At 44.7% G+C, this 13,727-nt stretch overlaps 1 protein-coding gene across 1 annotated transcript in view; it reads left to right on the top strand.

Moving 5' to 3' along the window:
- LOC311245349 (talin-2-like) overlaps positions 1-13,727 on the top strand; it is a 201,869-nt gene that overhangs the window by 77,125 nt on the left and 111,017 nt on the right. Inside the window, exons 7-9 of the mRNA XM_084335192.1 lie at positions 11,418-11,545; positions 11,873-11,936; positions 12,663-12,767. Coding sequence (XP_084191318.1) covers positions 11,418-11,545; positions 11,873-11,936; positions 12,663-12,767 — 297 coding nt within the window. The remainder of the gene's footprint in view (positions 1-11,417; positions 11,546-11,872; positions 11,937-12,662; positions 12,768-13,727) is intronic.

Raw genomic sequence — 13,727 nt, 5'->3', positions numbered from 1 at the left:
AAATGGTTAACCCTTTGTCGTGTGGCAGTGAAATGGTTAACCTTCCGTATTGTCGCAGTGAAAGGGTTAACCGTTTGGTAGTGCTGTAGTGAAAGGGTTAAGATGCATACCAGAGAGAGTGATGATGTCATCAAGAGACCCCAGTGGAAGAGCAGCTGTTACCATGTGTGGTGGCTAATGGGGATCCTAATGAACTAAACTAAACCAAACTAATCGGTCAATAGTGGAACAATTCTTAGGACACTATGATGCCGGTACCCATGATGATTCTACTGGGATATGGGTAAATTTTTTGATTTCAGAGTTGTAAGTCCTTACATGTAAATACAACTGATTGAGATGTAATAGCTTGAGCAGAATCTCTTTTAGATCACAAAGTTGGTCACTAATTCATTGTCAATGGACCAACAATTGCCTATTGTCAACTGTCCAAGATCACTGGAATAGCACAATGTAAATTCTGTTATTGGGTGGAATTTCCCTGTTTTTATAAAAAAGAATTGCAGTATCTCTCTCTCTCTCTCTCTCTCTCTCGTCTCTCTCTCTCTCTCTCTCTCTCTCTCTCGCTCTCTCTCTCTCTCTCTCTCGCTCTCTCTCTCTCTCTCTCTCTCTCTCTCTCTCTCTCTCTCACTCTCTCTCTCTCTCTCTCTCTCTCTCTCTCTCTCTCTCTCTCTCTCTCTCTCTCTCTCTCTCTCTCGCTCTCTCTCTCATCGGTCTCTGTTGAACCAGAACCCTCTGCATCTCAGTGAGTGGGTTAATCCAGGCGGAGCAGATTATGACATCATCACTGCCAGTTCCTCTGGGACGCCATTCTAGTGATGAACTCAAATGTTTATTGATGGTATGCAGGCTTCCAAGATCTCAACCTCCTGGCCTACCCCCCCCGCCCCCCCACACACACACCCCACACACAAATGCGGCCACACAACCAGTACACACATACAGTATATATACACACAAACGGTACACACACAAACACACTGTACATGTGTTACACATACACTGTTGAAGCGTTGCTACACTGCCTCTCCCCCCTCTGTCACGTTATCTATGCTAAGAACAGGATCAACCTCCCTGTGTTTGTTAGTCATGTTTTTTTTTATGTAATTTGTTTTTGCTTTTGCTGACTTGTCATGCTCGCTAAAGGAGCGCGCTGCCGCGCATAATCTGTGCCATGAAACGGCACGGTCCTGAACCGAAGCATAGTTCTAAGATTGGAATCTGGAGATACTGCTTCCAGAACGGGTCTACGGGGATCTTTTTATTATTGATTCACAGATTGACCTATCACGAAACCCCTGTCCCCTCTTTTCCTGATGCTCCAATCACGACTGTCACTTCCTCTCATGATTGGAGGATCAAGTAAAGAGGGGTGGGGTTTGAGATAGGCTGATTGATCTATCGACGGACCCATTGACCGATCCCGATATGCATCAGTTGCATTACTAATAATCCCACATTACTATGTAATCCCACCGTCAGCGTCTTGTTTTTATGGCTTTATATCGGCGCTCCACTGGAGCACGGTTGACCTCTTGACCTCGACACTGCTGCAGCCTCGGGCTGAATGTGTTCTGATGTCTTGTGGTTCACTAGTAGTGCGGCACCATTTAGACTAGTCCCCAGTCACTAGCGACGCCCCACTTTAAGAATTTCCCTCTAAACGATTTGCAGTCTAGCCTCACTGATTTCTGCAGGGAGTGACAGTGTGATATCTTACTGGAGGGACACTGTGATATCTTACTGGAGGGACACTGTGATATCATACTGGAGGGACACTGTGATATCTTACTGGAGGGACACTGTGATATCTTACTGGAGGGACACTGTGATATCTTACTGGAGGGACACTGTGATATCTTACTGGAGGGACACTGTGATATCTTACTGGAGGGACACTGTGATATCTTACTGGAGGGACACTGTGATATCTTACTGGAGGGACACTGTGATATCTTACTGGAGGGACACTGTGATATATCTTACTGGAGGGACACTGTGATATATCTTACTGGAGGGACACTGTGATATATCTTACTGGAGGGACACTGTGATATCTTACTGGAGGGACACTGTGATATATCTTACTGGAGGGACACTGTGATATATCTTACTGGAGGGACACTGTGATATCTTACTGGAGGGACACTGTGATATATCTTACTGGAGGGACACTGTGATATATCTTACTGGAGGGACACTGTGATATCTTACTGGAGGGACACTGTGATATCTTACTGGAGGGACACTGTGATATATCTTACTGGAGGGACACTGTGATATATCTTACTGGAGGGACACTGTGATATCATACTGGAGGGACACTGATATCTTACTGGAGGGAGACTGATATCTTACTGGAGGGACACTGTGATATCTTACTGGAGGGACACTGTGATATCTTACTGGAGGGACACTGTGATATCTTACTGGAGGGACACTGTGATATCTTACTGGAGGGACACTGTGATATCTTACTGGAGGGACACTGTGATATATCTTACTGGAGGGACACTGTGATATCTTACTGGAGGGACACTGATATCTTACTGGAGGGACACTGTGATATATCTTACTGGAGGGACACTGTGATATCTTACTGGAGGGACACTGTGATATATCTTACTGGAGGGACACTGTGATATCTTACTGGAGGGACACTGTGATATATCTTACTGGAGGGACACTGTGATATCTTACTGGAGGGACAGCCAGTGTGACATCTTACTGGAGGTACAGCCAGTGTGCTATCTTACTCCTCAGACACAATGACTTGGGCAAATTGACCCATTTACTTGTCATTATTCACTGGTTAAGAATGATCATTTGGTTGATTTGAACTAATCCAGCCACTATTGAATTAATTTCCAACAATTCAGTCTAATCGGGGCCTAATTGTAGGGCCACTCCAACACAGCGTGAAGTAAAGCAAGCAATGAGCCGTCTCTGAAGGTGATTTGTCCCCCAGAACGTCTCGTAGAGGTCCAATACTCTACGTGATACTCTATATGATGGGTGTGGTCGTGAATGGAGGGGATCACCGTCCTCCTGATCACGTTACCGCTGAGTGCTGTTTAGCTAGCGTCAGTGTAATGGGACATACGAATGAGCTGAGCCGGGTCTGTGTACCGAGAAGATAAAAGCTCTGATGGAGCCTTGTGCACTGTCAGCTAGCCTCTCAGCCCGGGGGGGCCATTAATCTAGCGGCAGTGAGCTATGGCAGAGAGAGAGAGAGCTTGAGAAAGACGCAGAACTGACTAGCCCCCCGAGAAAACGGCAAGACACTTGACAGCCATTTGAAAGAATCCAAAAGAGTCTTCTCGTTGGAATTACAACAGATGTGTCAGCATTTTTACATAGACACGTATTATTCTCAATAAAATATCACTGTCTTCTGGGTCTTCGGTGACATTATTGAAGAGCTGTCTGTTATGCAGATGCAGTGTTGTGAGGAACAGGCCCTCTGTAATAACATGCAGCAGACTGTGATGACAAATCGTGGAGGCAGTTCCGTTTGAAAGGCCTTTTATTGCCACGAGCGAATCTTATTCAGTTCCCACGACTAAATCAATCTAAGTGATTTTGTTTGTGTGACATCAGGACTCTAGGATTACACATACTCTGTGAAGCTACAATCAGAGCTCTAAATCAGGGCTGGAAGGTATACTGGATCCATGGATTTTTACCATAATACGTTGTCCACGATATATACATATTGTAAAAAATAAATATATATATATACATACTGTATATGTTTAACACATTGAGTGCCACGCCCCTTCCGGGAAGTGACCTGGCCTTGCCGTCCATTAACCCCATGTAAACGTAGTTGTAGTTTGTAGAGCTAAACCTATATTTTATAGTATAGCTATGGGTCTAATAACGCCGTCGAGTGTCAGTGAGTTGCTTCCAGTCAACGTGCAAAAAACGGATAATTTTTTCATCTGTACATTTCCGTTTTATACCATTTTGAATATGAATATAGTTTGGGTGCTTCTGAGTAATTCCAGGGAAAAGACGCGAAAACTGTGTTTTTGTGTAATTCAATAAACACGTTGTCATTTTTCGCCCGATTATCGAATCTTCCTGAAATCAACGCTAGATCATCATCATTATCCTTCCTCGTGCAAGCATGCAATGTGGTTTAAACCGGCAGCCCCCCCCCCCCCTCCTGCACCCAACGGAAAACAGCCACACACATAAAACACAGATAGCTTCAATATCAGATCAATGCAAGCTTCCATATATAGTGTCCTTACCTGGTATCTGATGTAATGCAAAAAAAAGAATCCAATTATCTGATCGCCATTCCAGTTATCCACGGCGATCCTGTCTCCGACGTTGTTGGGCATTGCACATCAACGGGCGGGCGGGGTCAGTTGTCCAAACCATCTCTTCAAGCGTGTGTTTTGCCTGAGTGTTTAGGACCCACCCCCACGCCACAGCTCGGTAGAGAAAAGAAACTAACCCGTTTCTAATGGGGTGCAATAATGGCCGAAGGCATTAGAGGGCGGTATAATACAGTCTGCCAGCTCAGACACACTCAGAACAGTATGCACAAGGTGCACCACTGAATTATGAATGGCAATAGTAGACAGGGTCAATTTTCAGAAAATCATAACCCTGAAGGCATTTCGTGTTTATTTTTGGTACACAACATTTCTAGGGGTATTAAGGGGTGCTGAATCCAAATCTGCTGTATACCAAGCTCAAAAATGTCAAATAAGGCCTCAAAATTGAGAAATCCAACATGGCCGCCAGCGCCAGGCTGAAATCTATTTAAGTGCATATCTTTTTGACTAAACAAGGTAGAAACATGAATGAAATATGTTTTTATATGTTTGCATACATGAGGAATTTAAAATCATATCCTGATTTTAGATCAGTTGTGAAAATGTTGCTTGAAACTCATATTTATAGCAGAAACGGTGGTCGTTATTGATGCATAACTCATCAACCAAATAAAGAAAAGCAGGATGATCCCAGGCCATGGATTTATTCATCAAACTCTTTTCTCTTGAATTTCTTTAATCAACATGCCATTTATGCAAATTAGATAGTCCTTAATATGCGTACAGTAGCTTAGGTACAGTAATTTATTGTCAGTCATCAATCGTATTCAGGCAGGTGTTGCAGGTGTCTTGCAGTTGCATGATTCATCCAATGCCACTTTTCCTGAATAGAATAGAATAGATTATAATATAATATAATAAAATAAAAATATTATTTTACCATATCAATATAAGTGAATGTTCAAGTTTCTTTATTAGTTGTCATACAGAATACATTGCATGAAATGTTTCTTTCTGTGTTGCTCCTGAGAGTGTGCTAGATAATAACAAGATAGTATAAAATAAGTATAATAAGTATAAAATAGAAAGTCAAGTACGTAAACAAGTGTAAACAACAAAATTGTTCAGTGTATCTATATATACAGTACAGCTGGTACAAGAATGGTGAAGTATAGCTTAGCTTGTGGTGCCACCTTGTAGTGGTGAGGTGCAATAAGGAATGAGAATGATGTGCAATTTCCTTACCAATAATATAAATATAAAGTGTAAAGTGTGTCTAAAGTGGGTGCTACAGTGTGTTGTTTATTTAAGTGAGTGTATGTGCGCTGTGGGTGTGTTGATGGTTTGCTTATTGTTCATTGTTCATTCATTGAGCATCCTGATGGTCTGGGGATAGAAGCTCCTTCTGAGTCTCTCTGTGCTTGCCATGAGACTCCGGTATCGCTTGCCTGACCGCAGCAGATCAAAGAGGCAGTTGTTTGAGTGGCTGGAGTCTTTGATTATTCTCTTAGCCTTGCCCATGCACCGCTTGTTGTAAATGTCTTGGAGAGTGGGAAGCCCACCTTCAATTGTGCGTTCGGCTGAACGGGCCACTCTGTAGTCTGCAGTGCCCAAGTTCCCAAACCAGGATGAATGAATGAATGAAAACTTTATTTAACAGATTGCAGAATGGGTACAATACAGTACGGCTCAATACATACAATTGTTAAGGGGATGCAGACCTGAGAAAGACGTTTGTCTTGTTTCCATCAGGGTCCCCCATTTTCAATTCATATAGACATATATGACATACATGACATACAGATAGTCAGTACTGCTACATCTATACATTTATGACATACCAGATTTGCAAATACAGTACTGTTTGTGATACAGAAGGAGTCAAGAAAAGGGAGTATATACATTTGACGTAGAAACTGTACATTGGAGGTTGGGTGGGGGGGGTTGGGTACATTGGGATATTGACAACCATACTGGGTAATTTACATTGGAGGTGGTTGGGGGGGGGGGGGGGGCGGGGGGCACACTGTATAAACAAGTAACACTGTACATTGAGGGGGGGGGGGAGGAGACACTGTACAAACAAACACAATTGTACATTGAACTATTGACAAAACCATACTAGGTAAATGACTGTACATTGGAGGGGGTTGGAATGATTGGGTTAGGATATTTACAGGGGCCAGTGTTGAATTGCAGTCTCCCGTAGGTGTCCCTTGAGAGAGGTTTTGAAAGTGGGTAGTGATCCACATTCCTTTACAGCTTTGGGTAGGGCGTTCCACATTGATGTGGCATAATTGCGAAACGTGTTTAGTCCCTTATTTGAGCCGAATCTGGGTTTGACATGATTTGTGGAGCTCCCTCTGGTGTTGTGATCGTGGTATTCACTGACCTTTGGGAAGTATTTTGACATGTACATGGGTACCTTGGTCGTGTAGTGTATCTTGTAGACCAGGCCCATTGCAAGTTGTTGTACTCTGTCGTCTACTCTAAGCCATCCTAGGTTGTCGAAGTGGGCAGGGGTGAGGTGGGTTCTAGGAGTAAGGTCAAGCAGTAGTCTGACCAGTTTGTTTTGAGATGTTTGTAATTTTGTTTTTAGCGCCTTTGAGGTGCTTTGGTACCATGAGGTGCAAGCATAGTCGTAGTACCCCTGAATGAGTGCTCCTGCCAGAGTCTTCAGGGTGTTCTTGTTTACCAGAGAGGAGATCCGGTACAAGAATCGAGTTCGTTGGTTGACTTTTTTTATTACATTGGATGCCATTTTGTCACAGGAGAGATTAGCCTCTAGGATGGACCCCAGGTAGGTAATTTCATCTTTCCTTGTGACAATATTGTCACCCACTGTAACTGAGAAGCCGTCGGTCTTGCTGAGTTTGTTATTTGAACCGAAGAGAATGGACTCTGTTTTGCCCATGTGTAATGATAGTTTGTTATCAGCGAGCCATATGCAGATTCTGCCTAGTTCCGAGCTGAGGGTTTTTTCAACCTGTAACTTGTTCTTGTCAGAGACCAGCAGGGCCAGGAGGTGATATTGCCAGTCAGGATGCTTTCTATTGTGCACGAGTGGAAGTTCTTGAGGATCTTCTGACTCACGTTGAACTTCCTTAAGCACCTAAGGAAGTAGAGGCGTTGTCGTGCCTTCTTGATAACACTGTCAATGTGTGTGGTCCATGTCAAGTCCTCGGATATGTGGACTCCAAGGTACTTAAAACTGTTCACTCTCTCAACCGGTGCCCCGTCGATGCTGAGGGGGCTGTAGTCCCTGACCCCGACCTCCTAAAGTCCACAATCATCTCCTTTGTTTTGCTGACGTTCAGGGAGAGGCTGTTTTCTTGACACCATCCCGCTAGAACCTTAACCTCTTCCAGGTAGGCCCTCTCGTCGTTTGCAGAGATCAGGCCCACCACTACTGTGTCGTCAGTCAGCAAATTTTATGATTGTGTTGTTGTTCCGCTGTGCCACACAGTCATGTGTGTACAGGGAGTGGAGGAGGGGACTCAGTCAGGACACAGCCCTGGGGGGCCCCTATGTTGAGAGTGATGGATGAGGAGGTGCAGTTGCCTGCTCTCACCACCTGGGGTCTGCCCGTCAGGAAGTCCAAGACCCACTGGCAGAGGTCATAGTTCAAGCCCGGGTCCCTGAGCTTGGCTATGAGTTTGGAGGGGACTATGGTATTGAATGCTGAGCTGTAGTCGATGAATAGCATTCTCACATAGTTCCCCTGCCTTTTGTCCAGGTGTGATGCTGCTGTGTGCAGCACATGGGCTATGGCGTCCTCCGTGGACCTGTTGGGGCGGTATGCAAATTGCAGGGGGTCCAGGTTGATGGGGAGGGAGGAACAGATCTAGCATCCGAGGTTGGTGGCAGAGTCTCTTGTGGACGGCCTTTGCAGAATAACTCAGGCACACCATAGATCTTGCAGATGAATCTCTCTGTTGATGTCACAAGATCTTCTGTGAAAGGGCCCTTCCCAAGGCCAGCAAGATCAGTGTGATGGTGCTTGAACACCTGCCAGGCTGTTTTCTTTCCGTGACCACTGAACTGGGACACACTGTCACATCCGGTGAGGGCATGGAAGGCAAGGATTGTGTCCAGTTTATCATCAGATAGTAGCTTTCTAATGTCATGTACTGGAAAATATTTTGGATCCTTCGATGTCCCAGCTTTCATGTAGAGATGCGTACATCGGATTCTGTCATAGTGAGCCAAGAGTAGAAGCAGCACATCTGTGTCACGCGCTGACACAACGATTGTTTCCACTGGAGCCTGGATGAGAAAATCAGACGTGTATCAGCTTCCTCATGGTCAGCACTCAGAGAGGAGACTTCAAGATCTGGATCTGTTGACTTGACAGTTGTCCCTTCAGCAAACCTCTCTGATACTACAACTACAGGTTCATCATCCGGGCTGTGCTCTATCAGGTGGTTTGAGAGTAGTTGAGCGATATCTGATTTGTTGTCTTCAAGGGCCATGAAGCTCGACCAATCGGCAGGAAGTGGAACAGACTTGTTTTTGATTTCACGACGTACTGGCCTGTGGCGCTGTTTGCGTTTCACCCTTGTGCCTGTTTTGATGGATTGGTCATGGTATCTGTCAAAGACGACATCTACTCTCTGGTATTTTGCTCCCATCTTCAACACGGTGTCAGTGAACTTGTTGGCATAGTCACTAGGCTTGGGCGGTATGACGGTATTAAGGTATACCGGGGTATTTAGAAATACCGACGGTATTGATTTTCAATACCGTCCGTCACCGTCAAAATCACAGATGCGCTTCAGTTTCTATAACAGTGAAACAGAGTTTTGAGTGTAGTGCACACACGGAGTGTAGTGCACACACGCGCCAGCAGAGGGCGAGACCGCTCTAGTGGAGCGAGTGGGTCACAGCGGTGTTCACGTTTTACGGTAATGTTGCGACAGTGCTGTGAAAATACCATAAAGCGCTGTGACGAGAGTTGGTGTGTTGTTGTGGAGCAACTGGTGGAGCAAGCAAATAATCCGTCTCTTATTATATGTGAACTAAATAGTACAAGGTTTACACAACAGCCCCCACCCGCCTTTTTATTGTATTTGTACCGTCCTGTACTATCCGCTGTCAGCTGTTTATCTCAGTCTGTGACGAGCTACTGAGCTTGAATAACTAGCGTTAGCTCACGTTAACTAGCGTTAGCTCTGCGGCTAATCTTAGATTACCCTGAACTAAAATCAATGACTAGGTTATAAAGCATTCGAGTAGTTTTCACTGCACATAGAAGTAGCCAAACAACGGGAGCATTTCGGGAGCATATCACCAAAACCCAGGCAATTTCTAGCCCTTAAGGAATCAAATAGTCTGCCATGGCTAGATGCTAACGCTAAAACGGTGCGGGCTTCTACCGGTGCGGGACTACCATTCTGAGAGCTGACGATGATTTGTTTACTTGGTAACAACGGCCCCCCCGCTGATGAAAATGAAAGTCATACCGTGCACCGGGGTATTATATCATAAAGGTTTGCCGGTGTGAAAAAAAGGATACCGCCCAAGCCTAATAGTCACCAAATGTTGTAGTGTCAGGTGGCTTTCCGAGTGCCATTACCAGAGCTTGGCCATCAATGACCAGGCAGCTGGGTCCCTGAAGGGTAAGATCTGCAGGGGTTTTAACTTGTTTCGTCAGTATATTTGCGAACACAGACTTGTTGGTGGAATGTAGACTCCCGTTAGTTGTGGCCAGAGATGGCGAGATGGGCATGAGCTCATGCTGGAGGATATTGTCAAGGTCTACCTTACGACCTGCTCTGTAAGCTGTGATGAGCATTTGTAGAATCTGCCTGTCCACTTTGATGGTGTTTTGCTTGTTCTTGGAAAGTTGCACAACTTCATACAAAGAGGCAAATGTCTTTGGCTTTGTTCCTTCGAATGGGTGATTTCAGGTTCAGGTGCTGGTCACTATCTGGAGGTTCACACAAACGTTTGTCCACAAACATGTTCAGTTGTGCCTGTCCAAGGTGTTCTGCGCCAAGTATGGATTATTGAATCTCCGGTGTGACTACGTCCTTGTTGATGTATGTAAGAAAACTTACAAAAGCACATTTAATTCAGGTTTGTACCTTGTGTAGTCACACTTGACTCATTAAGCCCCACCATTTATTTTTTGAAAATTCGCCTAAAACAGCATGCTTACATTACAATGCTTATATATCCAGATTTATAAGAGCTACTTGCATAAACTTGGTACCTGAAGAAAGCTAAGACTTGGGGGATTCTAATGTTGGTGTCGAACACTGTACAGTTATTACCAAATTGCTGTAGTATTCCTGCGAACACTGAAGAAATGTAATTTTTTGTATCCTCACCTATACAAAGATTACAGTTAGACAGTCAAAACCACCCTTGTTACTCATGGTTGCACCCCAGCTATATTCCTACTTTCTTCCTCCATAGGTGCAGATGTTCTGTGCAAACTTTCATGTCAGTAGAATAAAAACTGTGGGTTTAGCACCTGTTTTTGTGGAGAGAGAGGGCCTGGTGCTGGCGGCCATGTTGGATTTCTCAATTTTGAGGCCTTATTTGACATTTTTGAGCTTGGTATACAGCAGATTTGGATTCAGCACCCCTTAATACCCCTAGAAATGTTGTGTACCAAAAATAAACACGAAATGCCTTCAGCACTTTATACAAGCACATTTTCTGAAATTCTGCCTAGTCTATAGCGATTAAACGAAATACCGTGAGAAAAAAACGTAGATCTACGTTTCCGGCACTCAACGGTTGGGCGACAGAAACATAGTTCTACGTTAACGGCACCGGATGTGTTAAGTGAATCAAAAAATTCCTTGAGGCAGTATTTAAAAAGTTAAATAAAATAGACCATTTTGAATGAACTGGGACACGACAATTGAATTACAAGATAAAGTAATTTTGTAATTGTAATTTGTACTGGAAAAAAAACAAGTCAATTATCGTTATACCATTAAAACTCAAACAAATATTTTGATGTGATATTTTGGGCCACTCTAAGTATTATTATAGAGCTCTATAGTCTGAATTTTGGATTCTCATTGATTCTCTGTTTCTGTTTCTCTGTCTGTGCATGTGTGCTTTGTCTGTCTCTTGCCCCCCCCCCCCCCCCCTCCCTCCTTCCTCTAGGCCAGGGATGACATACTGAATGGCTCCCACCCTGTCTCCTTTGATAAAGCCTGTGAGTTTTCCGGGTTCCAGGCGCAGATCCAGTTCGGACCCCATGTGGAACACAAACACAAGCCCGGATTCCTGGAGTAAGCCTTCCTATCAGAGCGATGCATTAACCAACGCTAACCCCATTCGTCAAACACTCAATGCACAATGTACCGCACTCTCACACGTCCTGTGCAAAGTCGTCCACATATACAGCGGTTATCTGCCTTGTAGTTCTGTACAGGCCACCGCTTTGGGGATTTCCTCAAGTGGGAATATGCTCAGGGGGTGATGTCAGCCGTTAGGACCGCTGTCCGATATGTAGGAGCTTGGGCAAGAATGAGCTCATACAGGGAAGCTTGGGAGAGAGAAGGAAATGCCTGCGCAGCCTAAGTGTAACCTTGTAAAACTGTGATTTATCTCCATAGCCTGAAGGAGTTCCTACCTAAAGAGTACATCAAGCAGAGAGGCTCGGAGAAGAAAATATTCCAAGTATGTACAGTACGGCACTACCTCGCAGTGGCACACATTACAATGTCATGTTTAAAGATCCACCTCGGCTCACATTGCCTTAAGGAACGTGTACATCCGCTGTAGGATTCTCTTGTTGGGCATGCATTGGGACAAATGACAGCATGTACTAGACGTCACATTGACTAATGTGTGGTGATGCATGTGATGTTAGTTTTTTTTTGTATCCACTTTTTCTCCCCATTTTCAATTTTTCTCCCATCCCAATTTCGTATTGTCCAATTCCTCCCTCCCCTGTCTTGAACGTTGCTAGACTATGCCTCCCACAGGTCGGTTGTAGTGAGGATAGAAGCCTTGCATCACGTGTCCCCTCTGGTACACGAGGAGGCAGCCTGTCGCATCTTTTCACCGCAGCAGCTCGAGCTCTCAGTGGCGAGGAGTAACGCGTGGGAGGCTCACGCTGCCCCCGTCACTTCCTGCTTCCGTCGCACCGGCGTCACCAAACCGACATGTAGGAGTCACTGTCCACAACGTCAAATCCCCACCCACCGGCTTTCCCACCCTCTAACACTTGCCAATTGTGTTAGTATGAACGACCGGCCAGCCGGTAGCAACGCCGAGAGCTGGGCTCGAACCCAGCGTCTCCTGCATTAGAGGCGAGCGCCTTGCCCACTGCGCCAATCAGCCGCCCTGTGATGTTAGTTTTTGAAGATTCTGAAGATATCGTTGTTCTTCTTCTTCCTTCAGGACCACAGCCTCTGTGGGGAAATGACTGAGATCGAGGCCAAAGTGAAGTATGTGAAACTGGCCAGGTCCCTTCAGACCTACGGAGTGTCCTTCTTCTTGGTAAAGGTAAGGTCCTTGTGGAATAGAATGTTGCCAGTACCAATACTGATCATTAACTGATCACAAACCCCACCCTCTTTTCTTGAGGGGGGGGGGGGTGATTAAACCAATCACACTCATCCTGGGCGATGCTACCCTTCCAAAATAGTGTTGCAGATAGCGGAAGTCTTGGTCATTGCAATAGCTGGTTGGTAGGACAGGGAGGGGGATCAGGGGGAGATAGTGTGAACCTCTAAGCGTGTTACGTTCTCCCAGTGAAACTCCTAGCTGTCAGATGAAAAGAAGCGGCTGACGACTCCACATCTACACCCTCCCCAGACAGACAGTAGGGCAGCGCAACGACCAGAAGGGAATTGGAATAATGACTAAATTGGGGGATGGGAGAAAACTAGAAAAGATAGAAAGAAATAAAAAGAAACAAGCTTCTCCATTAGATAAACTATATACCGTAATTCCTCTAATAGTAACCCCGGCTTGTATTTGTTTCAACTGTAGCGGGTACCAGGCTTGTATTAGGAGGAGGCCTGTATAAGAGGGAGGCCTATATTTCAAATTTTCAAACGGATCATAATGAATAAATCAACATTTTGTGTCAGTTTGAACCCAGTAAAATGTACTGGGTTCATTTATTGAAACCAAGTACTGTATGAAATAGTAAACAGTGCAATTACAGGTGGTCACTGGTCATTTCAACGTTTTCAAAGTGAAATCAAGTAACTAGCTCAGTATGCAGCTCAGTATATTAGTAACCCGGCTTGTATTAGGAGGCCGGCTTATAATTGCTTAGCTCAAGAGCGCACCCGGCCATTAATAGAGACCCGGCTTGTATTTGAGACCCGGTTACTATTAGAGGAATTACGGTATTTTAAACATCTATGGTTTCTCCATTAGATGAACTATATGTTACACATCTATGGTTTCTCCATTAGATAAACTATATATTTTAAACATCTATGGTTTCTCCAT

Source organism: Notolepis coatsorum, assembly GCF_963971535.1.
Source record: "Notolepis coatsorum genome assembly, chromosome: 18".
Taxonomy (NCBI): Eukaryota; Metazoa; Chordata; class Actinopteri; order Aulopiformes; family Paralepididae; genus Notolepis; species Notolepis coatsorum.
The sequence above is the reverse complement of the archived record's forward strand: the minus strand, read 5'-3'. Positions and strand labels throughout refer to the sequence as shown.